The 15,793-nt window shown below is 44.6% G+C and overlaps 1 protein-coding gene across 3 annotated transcripts in view; it reads left to right on the top strand.

Moving 5' to 3' along the window:
• The window catches only part of PRKAR1B (protein kinase cAMP-dependent type I regulatory subunit beta), a 107,228-nt gene that overhangs the window by 58,586 nt on the left and 32,849 nt on the right, over positions 1 to 15,793 (top strand). For all 3 annotated transcript variants that reach the window (XM_075285082.1, XM_075285084.1, XM_075285083.1), the window contains exons 5-6: positions 45 to 106; positions 4,523 to 4,569. In XM_075285082.1, coding sequence (XP_075141183.1) covers positions 45 to 106; positions 4,523 to 4,569 — 109 coding nt within the window. The remainder of the gene's footprint in view (positions 1 to 44; positions 107 to 4,522; positions 4,570 to 15,793) is intronic.

Here is a 15,793-nt window from a genome sequence, read left to right as displayed (position 1 = left end):
GCAGCGCACTTACAAATGACTTCCACCCCTTGTGTCTCTTGCAGTGATATATTTGATGCCATGTTTCCCGTCAATCACATTGCTGGAGAGACTGTGATATTACAAGGTAAGAATCTCATAAATGGAGCGGAGATTACATAGGACTGCCGTGCGTTCCTTAGGCGGTGCCTCATGGCGGGGGCTAAAATAAGACACCAAACCAGAATTAGCTTAAAGAATCCTTTTAGAATGATGTTCGTAGCCCTTTGGGGAATCACTTTTTACTTCTCTATAAGGGCGCGTTCACGTCGGCGTCCTTTAATCCTTTCTTCTGGTCCGTCTAATGATGGACAACAAAGGATCTCCGAGGACTCCATTGATTCTAATGGGATCCTTCGGGTATTCATTATTTTCTCTCTTACATGTCAGGCTTGCAGGACTTCGTTGGCCGCGATATCAGATGCTCCACAATGGCGCAGACGTGAACGTAGCCTAAAATGGGTGGCGGGAATATTTACCTGTCCCTTATAAATGACAGTAATTGCCCCAAAATGTTAGAATTTGTCAGTTTGTATCGGAGCGCTGTTCCTGCACGCTCCAGGATTATGGGTACTTATACAGGGTAGTGGAGAAAAAAGCAAGATATAACAAATGTATCACAGGTGGATAGCCAAAACCAAAGGTGCAACTAGCAACTGTAACAAGGGGCATGGGGGTAACATCTTTTGTTTGATGTCTTGGCATCCACCAGCAGCCCCTCATGGTGCCCAGGTATCTAGAGTGTCAACCCTTGGTCAAAAGCGACAGGATAGCCCTCAGTACACCCCATCTTTGGTCTATAGAGGTAGAAGGGCTTTGATAAATACCAGACATAGGGGGGCCGTGCAGGGCATGAAGACATTTACGTGCAACATGAGGACATCTAGGTGTGTGGCGAGACCTTTTGTCTTGGCGTTCCGTTCAGGAATGTTAGCAGATAGGCGCACAGAAGTTGAGTCGACAGGAAAGCATGCAGGAAAGGTGATCTAGAGCCTCATTTATCTACCCACAACTTAAGCACATTACGTTTCCCCCCTCAACTTCTGGAGCTGAGTCTTAGAATAGATTGACTCCTGAGATGATCACGTTTCCTCCACATCCATTTACATCGCCCATTCTTGACATGAAATGCAGAAAGCTCCGCTCTGTGGGTTTGGCAGAGATCAGGCTTTAATTATAACAATGTGTCCGGGTCTCGGGGGATCCCGTTATGGCGGTGACAGGGCCTAATATGGTATCCTTGTAACACATAGACCTTCAGCGTTTCCATTGCTATTTCTTCTGTTTTGTCTCAAGGTTACATCACGTTACACTTTTTGACTCCCGACCTTCAGCCAAATTTGTTTGGGGTTTGTTTACATTAGAAATTATTTTTTGAAGGATATTAAGATATCTTAATGCCATTAGTTTTATATGGTTTATTCTTTGGGTGATTGTTCTATAGAAACTTTTGGGCTTTTACCCTCTGGAGTTCTCCATAATTTATTATTAAGCTGGTCTTACACGTTAGAGAGTTGTCCACCAATTCCTTCTCACCAACCTCATACGGCAGAGTGCAAGTATTCTCAAGAGATAGTGGAAGAAAGATGAAGAAGAAGATGCTACTGTGAGAACATGATGAGATCCAGCTGCAAATCCTGCCAGCCAGGAAGACTTAGAGGTTCCCTTACAAACTAGATGGTCACTCGGACAAACCAAAATTATTAGATTGAGACAACATTAATCACCCCAGCCCTGCAGATAGGTAGGTTTCTGTCACCAGAACCAGCATATCACCCCAGTCCTGCAGATAGATAGGTTACTGTCACCAGACCCAGCATATCACCCCAGCCCTGCAGATAGATAGGTTACTGTCACCAGAACCAGCATCTCACCCCAGCCCTGCAGATAGATAGGTTACTGTCACCAGACCCAGCATATCACCCCAGTCCTGCTGATAGATAGGTTACTGTCACCAGAACCAGCATATCACCCCAGTCCTGCAGATAGATAGGTTAGTGTCACCAGACCCAGCATATCACCCCAGCCCTGCTGATAGATAGGTTACTGTCACCAGACCCAGCATATCACCCCAGCCCTGCAGATAGATAGGTTACTGTCACCACACCCAGCATATCACCCCAGCCCTGCAGATAGATAGGTTACTGTCACCAGAACCAGCATATCACCCCAGTCCTGCAGATAGATAGGTTACTGTCACCAGAACCAGCATATCACCCCAGCCCTGCAGATAGATAGGTTACTGTCACCAGAACCAGCATATCACCCCAGCCCTGCAGATAGATAGGTTACTGTCACCAGAACCAGCATATCACCCCAGCCCTGCAGATAGATAGGTTACTGTCACCAGAACCAGCATATCACTCCAGCCCTGCAGATAGATAGGTTACTGTCACCAGACCCAGCGTATCTCCCCAGCCCTGCAGATAGATAGGTTACTGTCACCAGACCCAGCATATCACCCCAGCCCTGCAGATAGACAGGTTACTGTCACCACACCCAGCATATCACCCCAGCCCTGCAGATAGATAGGTTACTGTCACCAGAACCAGCATATCACCCCAGTCCTGCAGATAGATAGGTTACTGTCACCAGGACCAGCATATCACCCCAACCCTGCAGATAGATAGGTTACTGTCACCACACCCAGCATATCACCCCAGCCCTGCAGATAGATAGGTTACTGTCACCAGAACCAGCATATCACCCCAGTCCTGCAGATAGATAGGTTACTGTCACCAGAACCAGCATATCACCCCAGTCCTGCAGATAGATAGGTTACTGTCACCACACCCAGCATATCACCCCAGCCCTGCAGATAGATAGGTTACTGTCACCAGCATATCACCCCAGCCCTGCAGATAGATAGGTTACTGTCACCAGAACCAGCATATCACACCAGCCCTGCAGATAGATAGGTTACTGTCACCAGAACCAGCATATCACCCCAGTCCTGCAGATAGATAGGTTACTGTCACCAGACCCAGGATATCACCCCAGCCCTGCAGATAGATAGGTTACTGTCACCAGACCCAGGATATCACCCCAGCCCTGCAGATAGATAGGTTACTGTCACCAGCATATCACCCCAGCCCTGCAGATAGATAGGTTACTGTCACCAGACCCAGCATATCACCCCAGCCCTGCAGATAGATAGGTTACTGTCACCAGATCCAGCATATCACCCCAGCCCTGCAGATAGATAGGTTACTGTCACCAGAACCAGCATATCACCCCAGCCCTGCAGATATATAAGTTACTGTCACCAGAGCCGGCATATCACCCCAGCCCTGCAGATAGATAGGTTACTGTCACCAGAACCAGCATATCACCCCAGCCCTGCAGATAGATAGGTTACTGTCACCAGAACCAGCATATCACCCAGCCCTGCAGATAGATAGGTTACTGTCACCAGAACCAGCATATCACCCAGCCCTGCAGATAGATAGGTTACTGTCACCAGAACCAGCATATCACCCCAGCCCTGCAGATAGATAGGTTACTGTCACCAGAACCAGCATTCACCCCAGCCCTGCAGATAGATAGGTTAGTGTCACCAGAACCAGCATATCACCCCAGCCCTGCAGATAGATAGGTTACTGTCACCAGAACCAGCATATCACCCCAGCCCTGCAGATAGATAGGTTACTGTCACCAGAACCAGCATTCACCCCAGCCCTGCAGATAGATAGGTTACTGTCACCAGACCCAGCATATCACCCCAGCCCTGCAGATAGATAGGTTACTGTCACCAGACCCAGCGTATCTCCCCAGCCCTGCAGATAGATAGGTTACTGTCACCAGAGCCAGCATATCACCCCAGCCCTGCAGATAGATAGGTTACTGTCACCAGAGCCAGCATATCACCCCAGCCCTGCAGATAGATAGGTTACTGTCACCAGAACCAGCATATCACCCCCAGCCCTGCAGATAGATAGGTTACTGTCACCAGAGCCAGCATATCACCCCAGCCCTGCAGATAGATAGGTTACTGTCACCAGAACCAGCATATCATCCCAGCCCTGCAGATAGATAGGTTACTGTCACCAGAACCAGCATATCACCCCAGCCCTGCAGATAGATAGGTTACTGTCACCAGACCCAGCATATCACCCCAGCCCTGCAGATAGATAGGTTACTGTCACCAGACCCAGCGTATCTCCCCAGCCCTACTGATAGATAGGTTACTGTCACCAGAACCAGCATATCACCCCAGTCCTGCAGATAGATAGGTTACTGTCACCAGACCCAGCATATCACCCCAGTCCTGCAGATAGATAGGTTACTGTCACCAGACCCAGCGTATCTCCCCAGCCCTACTGATAGATAGGTTACTGTCACCAGACCCAGCATATCACCCCAGCCCTGCATGGTATATATAATATCCACTGCTGATCTTGCACCAGTCACACTATTGGCTTATATATTTTGCAGTTATCATTATACTGGTTTATAATACAGAAAAAGTATTCATTCTTTACCATTCAATTTCATTGTGTTTCAGGTGATGAAGGCGACAACTTTTATGTCATCGATCAAGGAGAAGCTGATGTGAGTATTATAATCTGTTTCCAAGTATTTCTGGATTTTTAAGGGCAAATCCAGGCAAAAACGTGAAAGTAGATCGCAATGTTGATGTCTTTCAACTCAAACCTCAGCACTTTCATCTGGCCTGACTCTCCCACATGGACGAAGACGAAGGAATTAAGCTGGAGGCCTCCATACACATGCAATAGTTGTCTGGTCCCTCCAAAATCAATGGGTATGACTAGTGTTTCCCATAGGCCCTGTACACAACTGTAGTCCTGTGCAGGTTCAGGTCGTACACGGATGGCAGCCATGGACCAAGTCAATGCAATAGAAACTAAAGAAATAGGACCTTCTTCTTATTTTGCAGCCAAGTCCTTTGGCTCCCACACAGATCCATAACATATACAGCCATGTACAGGGGGCCATAGAAATGAATTGAATATAGGCTATCCATAATAAGGGACATGGACCACAATGACAGTTGTGTGCATGTAGCCTTACGTGGATGTGGGGATTTACTGACCAAGTTACCATAAAATACAATATGTCAGGGATTCCCAGTGACGGAAATCTGTAAGTAGCCTTGAAGGGACTTTTTTACGCCATACTATGAGCTTGGTATTGGACAACTCACTTTTATATGGTGTTCCCCATGATGATTCCCTATAAGCAGGTTATTTATTAGATCGCCGACCTCCATTTTTGCCCCTTTTTTGTTTTTTTCCAGCCAGCACGGTGATATTATTCCAAGACAAATATTCCGTAACTAATTCCTGTTGTTTAAACATCGCGGCCTCAGAAGGAGACGAACTATTGACTAATGATTTAACAAGCTCTAAAAAGGTTCCTGAGAATCAGTCAATGGTGTTAAGTCCCCTGTTTTACTAATGAGGCCGCCTGTCTATCGGTTTTAACTCCATAACAAAGAGCAGATCATTTTACCTCCAGCTAAGTAATAGAAGCTCCAGGGATAGATCCCGGCACGGAGGAGGCCACCAGGATGGAATGCACCTGAGGGGGACATTAGCAGCCCAGGGAACTTGTTTATTAGCAATTTGTGGCTCATTTCGTCTGAGTGGGGACGGGGATGAACCGTGGACAATATCCTCTGCCAAAACCCTCCTTTACTCAGCTCTGAGCAAGGATATTACTAATGTGTACTGTATGTAACCCCTTCCAGACAATGGGTCACGCTCAGCCTGATGAGTAACTCTGAACATTGACTACTGTCATCCTTTTATGGATCCAATAAAGCTCAACATTAGGAAACCGTATATTTCAGGCCATATATATTGACAGGCCGGATGGCCGACAGAACCTTATGAGAAATGGTCTGCAGGAATTGGGGTAAGAAAATGAGAAGTAGAAGGAAAAACTGGGCAAATTCTAAGATGGGAAGAAGGAAATGTATAAATAGTGGAATGTAACGATATTGGTTGACCAAGTTTGCTTGAGAATTGGCCTTTATTGGGTGTTGGGTGCATCTTGGGACCACTGAGAAATGTGGAAAAAATCAGTCCATGAGGTTTGGAGGGTTGTCCATAGACAGAGCTTGTGTTGGAGAAACCTATAGGAGAAGCTTCATTTCCGGGACCAGGAGACGAGGAGTAAAAGTAACTAATTAGCAAATTGTATTCTTCTAATCTGAGCTCAATTTATTATGACTGGGGTTTCATACGTCAATCTTAATAAAGGCCGGACTGGCAAAGGACTCAACTGATTTAGGGGTAGACTTCCATTATAACGAACACCTAAAAATTGGCTTCCCATTCTCTTCTGCCACATGCCCACAATGTTGTGAGTGAGGCACAATTTCGGGGATTGTGGTGTGCATTTGGTGCCTTTTGCCAAGGCATTTGGTGGAACCTGAACCCCAGAGTGACAGACTGCTGAAACAGCGTTGCCTATAATGGGATCCATTGGGTGTCCATCGTTTTTAAACTGAAACTCGCGGAGGAACTGTTTGGACTTCCAGGAGACTCCGGCGCAGATGTGAACATAGATTTAGGCTCCTCTTAAGAAATCGGAGCTGATTAGTCTGAAAGGGGTAAGGTTTATATTATACTGGACCAACAATAATAGTCTAAGTAAGCCAAAAATATGTCATGATCTGTAGTTCAAAGGGCGAACGTGAGTTATGACAGAAGGGTCAGTGCTGATCTACTTGTATATATTACCTTGTTGCGCACGGATGGACTCCAAAGGTGGCCGATCCCATTACATTATTGGTATATCAGATTAGACATCTAATGTGTATAAGGTATTCGGTTGACGGTGATGTCAGGACATGCTGAATTTTGACATGCCCGATCCTTGCTCACCTTTCCCTATTGAGAATCGATGCATGAGCTAGTACAGCCATCAGCGATTGAAGGGTACGGAACCTTAACGTCAGCTTGTGCCGATGTCTGGTGGTTTTCAGGACGGCGCTATTCTGGGACAGTGCCATTCCCAGAAATCAGTTCATGGCATTACACAATGCGGGCTCAGGCGTCTGTGTCAGCTTCATCAAATTCCGGCAAGAGTTTTTGTTGCTGACGTTGCATCCAGGGTGAGTTTGGAATTGAGGAGTAAGTGTCGCACCTGCAGTCTGAGCATTAGATTGGCCTCTGTGCATTCCGTGGCTTCTGTGGCTTTCCACCTTGCGGCTTGGATCCTGCTCCTCATAGATTTTTCCACTTCACTAACAGATTTTACACATGCCTGAGGCCGATCTAGCAGAGCAGATGACTAACTGGCTTGTTGGAACGCCTTATAAACAAGTTACTGTCCATGAAAACATGGTGCGCGGAGGTTACTGTGGATTTTAACCAACATCGAGCCCTAAGGTCAACCCTATCTCACACCTTACAGATGCATTAGAAGACCATGTACGAGCCAGACCCACCATCAAGGCTTAACCGGAATCATAAAGAAAATCCTCACAGGGCTCCAATGTCTTGTAGGAAGCCTCCCTATAAGATTGGATTGGAGGGCACATCTATGTTAATGCCTGCCGGTTAGGAATGATTGGGATGTTTTTGTAAGTTTGTCCACATGAACGTCGTTCAGCCGTAGCAATAAAACCACCTGCCTAAGGGGGAGTTCACACAGAGTAAAGTGCCGCGTGATGTGGCACGTATACGCCGCGTGAGATTTTGTGGGCTGTATACACGCCAATTGATTTCAATGGGAGCCGGGATCGTATACATGGCGCTATTTTGCGGCCGTGATTTTGTGGTCATGTATCTATCTATCTATCTATCTCCTATCTATCTATCTATCTATCTATCTATCTATCTCCTATCTATCTATCTATCTATCTATCTATCTATCTATCTCCTATCTATCTATCTATCTATCTATCTATCTATCTATCATCTATCTATCTATCTATCTATCTCCTATCTATCTATCTATCTATCTATCTATCTATCTATCTATCTATCTATCTCATATCTATCTATCTATCTACTATCTATCATCTATCTATCTATCTATCTATCTATCTATCTATCTATCTCCTATCTATCTATCTATCTATCTCCTATCTATCTATCTATCTATCTATTTATCTATCTATCTCCTATCTATCTATCTATCTATCTATCTATCTATCTATCTCCTATCTATCTATCTATCTATCTATCTATCTCCTATCTATCTATCTATCTATCTATCTATCTCCTATCTATCTATCTATCTATCTATCTATCTATCTATCTATCTATCTCCTATCTATCTATCTACTATCTATCATCTATCTATCTATCTATCTATCTATCTATCTCCTATCTATCTATCTATCTATCTATCTATCTATCTATCTCCTATCTATCTATCTATCTCCTATCTATCTATCTATCTCCTATCTATCTATCTATCTATCTATCTATCTATCTATCTATCTATCTCTCTGTTCTGTATACATATGAATACATCTTCGCCCTTTGGCACTGGATGTATCCCCGCGTGTCCTGACATCTGCAAGTATATTTGTATCTGCCATACCTTTTTCGCCATGTGGAATCCGTCCAGTTGATATTGGGTGTTTCCTGTTAGTTGATGTTTTGTTATGTAATTGGCAGCTAATATTTTCGGCAGTGGTATTATCTCGGCGTAGCGCCAGCTTCACGCTACATACTGTAGACCTTATCTGACATCAACACATCTACTAGATAAATGTTCAGACCTGTCTCTGACTAAACCGACCGCGGAGCAACTGAACAGACGTGATGACACGGCGAGTCTATTTATACTGCGCAGAACATGGATCAGCGCAGCGAATACGGAATAGTTTATTAGTACTGACTATAGACAGGAGATGTATGGACGGGGCGATGTTTATTAGAAACATAAAATCTATAGAGGAACCGCAATAACTTTATTACTATGTTATGGACAGGACGAGATGTTCAAAAGTGAAGGCCAAAATGGTGACCTAGGCCTCACTAGGCCTCAATTATCTAAACTGTAAGACTGCCCTTATTGCCCATAACAACCAATCACAGCTCAGCTTTCATTTTTCCAAAGCAGTTTAAAAAATGAGAGCTGAGCTGTGATTGGCTGCCATAGGCAACAACAAAGGTCTAAGGCCTTATTGACAATGGCCTGTGACAAACAACCGTGTCTGTCTGTGCAAGTCCCCTGATGTGATGTATTTACATGGCGGCCATTATAGAGCCCACAGATATCAATGAGTCTATTCACATGGTTCTATCTTGTCCGTTTTGACAGCTACGTGATTGAATTCAGTGTGTCCTCAGAACAGCCATGTAATGGACATTGTCGTGTTGTGAATAAGCCATAACTGTTAGTGTATGTTTAAAGAACTCATTCGCATATTGACAAAAACAGTGATATCGCAGTAATGGTGACCGTGAGTCACATGAGGTAAACACTACCTGATTGAGGTGACCATAACCTGCCTATCTATCTATGGGGCGGGGGTGATATGTCGGGTTCTGCTCCCACACTCCCTTTAAGCTGTGCTTACTTGATGCCCGTTCACATTGACCGCAGGGGCCAAACTTTGCAGCTGCTTTTTGTTCTAACCAGTAAAAGGATAATCTGAGCTGTCTCTATCAGGCCGTGTTCACATCTGCATTGCAAATTCCATTGTGTTTGATGGGATATCTAGCCCTGCATACAGCTCTGCTTTCCCATGAGCACAGCTGGCCCTCTGGCACAACATGGCTGCCCTCTTTATTAGGGTGTTGTGTCATCTGTCATAGGGACAGAAGGACGGATTCACCAATAAAGATGGATCCATTCAATGACAGACAACAACGAATCCCCGGAGACCCCCTTGGACTGTAGAGCGATCCGTCAGGTGCTGTTTTCTCCCTGACATCCCCGGACACAGCAGTCTTGTTTTTACACTGCCACGATGTGCATGAACAAGAGAGGGTTAATCATTGATGAATAAAGTAATGATATAAGGAGACGCCGCGCTTGGGGTGGCCTCACCCTTATGGCAAGGCCACTCCATTTGGGGCAAGTCACGCACCCGTTATTTGACGTAACGGTGACATCAGGGGCCTCCTGGACAACTATGTAGTTATAATACATACAAAGGGTTAGTTACACAGTAATTGAGAAAAAGACAAACATTCATTTAGTTCATCCCAAATGATATGACTATATCGGTGAGTTCTGCTGGGAGTTTTAGTTCCTCAGCAGCAGAGACCCTCCAGTCTGACCGCTCCGGCCTTAGATATGTCGCAGCCTTAAGTGACATTTACTTTCCTGTATCTTTTCACACATCTATATGAAAGTACGTGTGAAGGAGATGTGTTGGTGGGATGAGTCCCGGCTTCCTCAACCACTTGAAAGAAGCCCTTGTTAGGACGCAGATGTAGGAACATGCCTGGGACCCTGCTGGCGGCATCTCCCCCCCATGATATTCGCAGCAGCTTCTCTGGTGACCTCAGGAATGGCCTCAGCCACATGAAGGCCGCCATGCACAAACCCAAAGCTTGGCCTGAAAGTGAAAACCATTTACAGTGCAAACATCTCTTCTTCTTCTCCGCTTACATGGCGTCATTACACAACCCTAAGGGCCGGGTGCTTTACAGTGATATACGCATGGGGTGCTGATAGCAGATAAGATCATTGAGGAGGCCTCACATCAAAGCTGGTCTGCAAGGACACAAAGCCCTATCTATGGTCAGCATTGGCCTTCATGTGGCTGACCACAAAGGGATGGACACATCAGAGCTACGCTGGGATCGTACACAGGGACAGAATGCTTATAGGTGGGAGGAAAGATATTGCAAAGATGGAGGAGGACAGAAGTGACCCTGAATTGGGGTTTTACAAGGTAAAATTTGTTATTATGAGGGTCCATTGACATCACATCTAACATAGCTGCTGAAAACAGCTGCAGAGGGAGCGGCCTCTGCTGACATAGGGCTCAATGTTATAAACGCGTTAGCGGGCGTTTACACTAGCATTGGTGTCTGACATCTAATGTCCGCGGAAGATTTTAGCATCGGATACTAGCTGTGTCCGTTTGCAATTTGCATGATTTTAAATGGGACATCATGTAGTGTCCATGGGTGTCCTTAAGTGTCTGTTTACAAAGATGTCCGATTTTTCAAGCAGACAGCAAAATCCTACATGTAGGACACACACGGACACTAAAGGACACCACATGATGTCCCATTTAAACTAATGCAAATTGCAAATGGACACAGCTAGTGTCCGATGCTAAAATCTTCTGCGGACACTAGCCGTCAGACACCGCTGCTAGTGTGAATCCAGCTTTAGTTACTGGCCTTTTTTAATCAAACACAAAAGCAGAAGCTGTCACATTTTTGTGTTTGATAAAAAGGAAAAACAGCAATGGATTTTTTTTTCTTTTTTAACATTGAGCCCCATGTGAATGGAAACCCCTTCTCTGCTGTGTGCTCTGGAAATGACAGAGTTAAAATCATACACCCCAGTTTGCAGGCAGGGATCGCTGTTAAGCTGATGATTGATTTTAAAAATGCCACAAAATAAATTTATAGGAAAAAATGTTTTTTGGGGGTTTTTTTTGCCAATCATCAGCCAATTTGCCCAATTTTTTTTTTTTTTTTTTTTATATTATAAAGTAACTAAACTGCTCCCCGATGGCATAGTTTAGTTATCAAAGGGGCGGTGCAGATCTGGAAAACATGGCTGCTGCTTCTACTTCTCAGGAAGTTATCTCCTGTCCATTGGTCACATGGCAATGCCACATCTCCACCCCTTTAAAATGAATGGGACTGAGCTGCAGCATGGTCATGCGACCAGGGACGTGATGTCACTTCCTGAGAAAGCAGCCGTGTTTTCGAAGTCCTGCACAAGCCCTTTAATTAAAATGATGGAACCGTTTGTAGAAACAATCCCACATGGATCCAACAGCCGCATCACGGCCATCAAAAACATGTATGAGTATGGCCGGCTCTATTGCACTTTTTGACCTCACTTGGCCATCTTCACACAAATGGATTTAGTCTGGCAGATATTTCCCAGACTGTGCCTTGAACTGAGACCCGGACTCCATGCCACCACAGTCATCCATGATACCAGGAGTCCCCGCACCCCTGTGTTTCCCCTGTCCTGTACTGTAACAATAGAGCAGTGGTGATGCGAGGACTCCGGGCATCATGGATGACTATAACGTTGGGCGTCCAGGTTACATCCGGTCCATATCTCCCAGACTAAATCCATGTATGTGACGCTTGCATTCTTGTGTTGTATTAACTCTGTGCTTTCCAGATCAACCCATGGATGCTCCATTCCTTTTACAAGGTTTAGTGAATGAAGTTTTGAACCGTCCATAGGAAAATCTCGTATGTGCCCTAATATGAACGGTCTGCTGTGCTCAGGGGTGTAGCTATAGGGGTTACAGAGGAGCAATGGCTACAGGACCCTGGAGCTGGAGGGGGCCCCATTACACTGGGGCCCAGGAGCTGGAAGTGACGCCTCTGACTGTAGTAGAGTCATTGGATTATATGGTCATTGCACAACCATGTACAGCAAGGCTCTCATAAGAGCAGCAATGGGGGTTATTGCAAATGAACAGTATAAAAAATTTCAGATTTCCGCTATTTTGCTGATTCTTACAACAGGCTTAGGCTATGTTCACATCCACGTCAGTGTCTGGTGTAGAGTCTGTGTAAAATTGTGGACAACAAATCCCTGCAAGCAAGACTTCTTCATCCGGCAGAAAACAGTGGGTACCTGATGGACCCCTTTATAGTCAATGGGGTCCATTGGGATCCCTTCTTGACCCTCATTAGACTGTTTTACTATTGAATCCATTCTTCTGGTCTTATTACGGATCAAAGGACGCGATTGTGAACGCACCCTCAGCCTTCGCTTCCCTTGTTTACTTTTATGTGGGGTAATAGAAGTGACACTTTCTATAGATGCCCAAAATGTCCATCCCAAGCAGTTGCAGTTAATTGAAATTCCATCTGACATGTCCCACGAAGGTCCTTGAGAATTCGCACAACGTAACGTGTGTCTTTTAGCACTTACATGTTACAAGACTGAAGTCATCTTCAGCAAGTAGCTAGCAAACCTTCGCTTCCCGCTAATGTGGCTGGCAGCTTTTGTTTTGTGTTTTTCTCAGTCCTGTCTGTGGTCACATTGGGAATGTGATTTCATGGACTCCGGGCTCCAGAGACTGCCTTTCATCAAGTCCTTTAACTTCACGTTAGTTTGGGAATTTACTTTTCATGTATTTCTGGTGCAACTTGGGCGAAAGGGAAGATTCATTGACTCATCCGATAACATTCCTGGAGCAGTGCTCAAAAAGAGCCAACACTTTCGGGCTGAGCTAACCTGAGACTTCTTTTATGCCTGACTTGAGGAGAGTACAATAGACTTCCTTGTGCCCCAAGATAGCTCTCTGTCATTTCCTAAATTTCATTTTTCAAGTACTTGGAACTCCTGGTATGTGTCAAAGCCTGGGGCATCTTTCCTGCTGACTCCAAATATTTTGGGTGTCCATGAGATTAGCCGACGTCCAAATAGTCTTGTCATGTTTTATGGGAAATTCTAGCCTATCGGTCATACACACGTATGTACTATACACACATTTCACTACAGGCTTCACTTATACTTAAAGGGATTTACCACAAACATATTTAAATCTAGAGAGAATTAAAAGTTAGACATTTTTGCAATTGTAAATATTTAACAATTTTGCAGAATGTTTAAGATTTCCTCTAGCCATCTTAGGGGTGACCTCTGTTATCGGGCGTCAATGAATATGACTGTGCTGAAACGTTCTAGAAGTTGAGGCCTCATTAAAATTGCAACATTTTTATAAGTTCCTATTGGAAAAAATGTTTAACTTCTAATTGTCTACAAATCTAAATATGGTTACGTTAATGGGAAAACTCTTGATGTTTTGTTGACTTTGTATCTCATCATGTAAATAGTAAGATGGATGGGATCAGATTTACTAATAAAAATGCAACAGAATTCTGGTTTTGTAGACACTTTTTGCCCTTCGTGGGGTAGGACTTAATGGGAAAGCGGCAAAACCTAAACACGTTGATGTTGGACTTCAAAAAATTCTCCAAAAATTGACACATTTTTTTGTGGGTAACACATCTGCACTGGAGTCTCCATGGGACTTTTCCCTCCATCAGTTTCAGTTTTTGCTGGACCCCATTATAGTCAATGGGGTCTGTTACACTCCGTGTGTTACCGCTCTTTTAGTAGTCCACCTCTCCATTGTTTGGATCCCCTGCAGGAATGAAATTCCTAGTAAGATGTTGTTCACCCAAAAACTCAGACGAGAGGACAATTGAGGGACTTCCCTAGTTTTTGTGTCGTTTTAGGATGGAATGTCCTGCACAATGTGTTTTCAATCAATAAAATCCACAAGACCCAACTTGTCACCTGCCATTGTTGTTCGCTGTCAATTGGGAAACTTTTGAAGCTCGTTCTCGTCCCATTCTAGAGGCTCCCCTATGTTTGGTACGGTACCCGATGTTACATAGCAGCGATAGATAACTGCACGGCAAGCTTGCTCAATCTTTTTATAGCCTGACATAAGAGGAGGTTTAATGTAATTGGCATCGGCTGCCATTGCCAAGGGAGAGTTCCAAAGCTGACGTTCATTCTTTGGACCCCACTCAGTGAAATACAAATGCTTAGCGGGGTTGCAGATATGTCACATCTACTGACAGGAGAAGCTGATATACGCTCACCCATATTCTTATTCATACTTGACCTCATTTGTCTGAGAGGCCCAACATGCTACCCCATCCTCCAAAACTGATACAGTAATTGTGTCCTCATTTCTTTTAATGATACAATGTATGTGATAATAACAAAAAGTATAAATGTGCGGAGGGTGGACCTTCCGAAATATTTACTCTGCTGGTCTAAGGTTCCCCAGTTCCAGGCCCAATGAACTCCAGTGTGAAATGATCTCTATTAGGCCCAAGGAATCAATACCTCAATCTGACAGTCCATTCTATAGGCCCAAGGGACATTAGTCTCACAGTCCTTTATTTTAGATAGAGGTACCTCAGTCTGACACTCCCTCCATTTCAGCCATGGCCCCCTAGTCTGGCAGTGCATCCCTGTTAAATAATATGAAATTTACAATATTCTCCGGCATACAAAGGGTTAAACTCTCCTGACATCACACTTCTATATTCTGGGTACATGGGTGCGGTTAGAATACACCATTTTAGAAATCTCCTTACATAGCGACAAGATGGAAGGCTACACCCCCTCCCATGAATATAAATGAGTAAGAAATACACATGTCTGGATCTCTTTGGGAAGACCAGGGTGGGTGGTCCTGGCAGGTGGGTCATTCATGGAGGACGTCGGGACCAGCCCAAGTCCATCAACCAGATGACAAGCATGAACCAAGCCGTAACTACAAAATATCCAGATGAAGACATGTAACTTCTCTGAAGATGTAAGGTATTGAGACATTATAATTTTGGACATTCTCCCCATTCCTGTGTTTTTCTTCAAGATTTTAATTCAACTCTACATGTTCATAACAAGCTGACTCCTCCTCTCATGATAAGGCCTCACCACATGTGGTCACAAGTTTCACCGTAATACACAATATTTTACAATCCAAGGTCCTACAATTTTAGGTCCAAGGTACATGACCCTTGTAATCTATCCCTTTAGACCCAGGGTATCCTTGTCTGACAATTCATCCATTAAGATCCAGGCGACCCCAGTTTTGCAATCTCTCCCTTGAGGCCCAACGTACCTCGGTCTGACAGTCCTTCCCATTAGGCCTCAGGAA

This window comes from Leptodactylus fuscus, chromosome 8 (genome assembly GCF_031893055.1).
Source record: "Leptodactylus fuscus isolate aLepFus1 chromosome 8, aLepFus1.hap2, whole genome shotgun sequence".
Classification (NCBI taxonomy): Eukaryota; Metazoa; Chordata; class Amphibia; order Anura; family Leptodactylidae; genus Leptodactylus; species Leptodactylus fuscus.
This window is presented reverse-complemented; position numbering and strand designations above follow the sequence as displayed.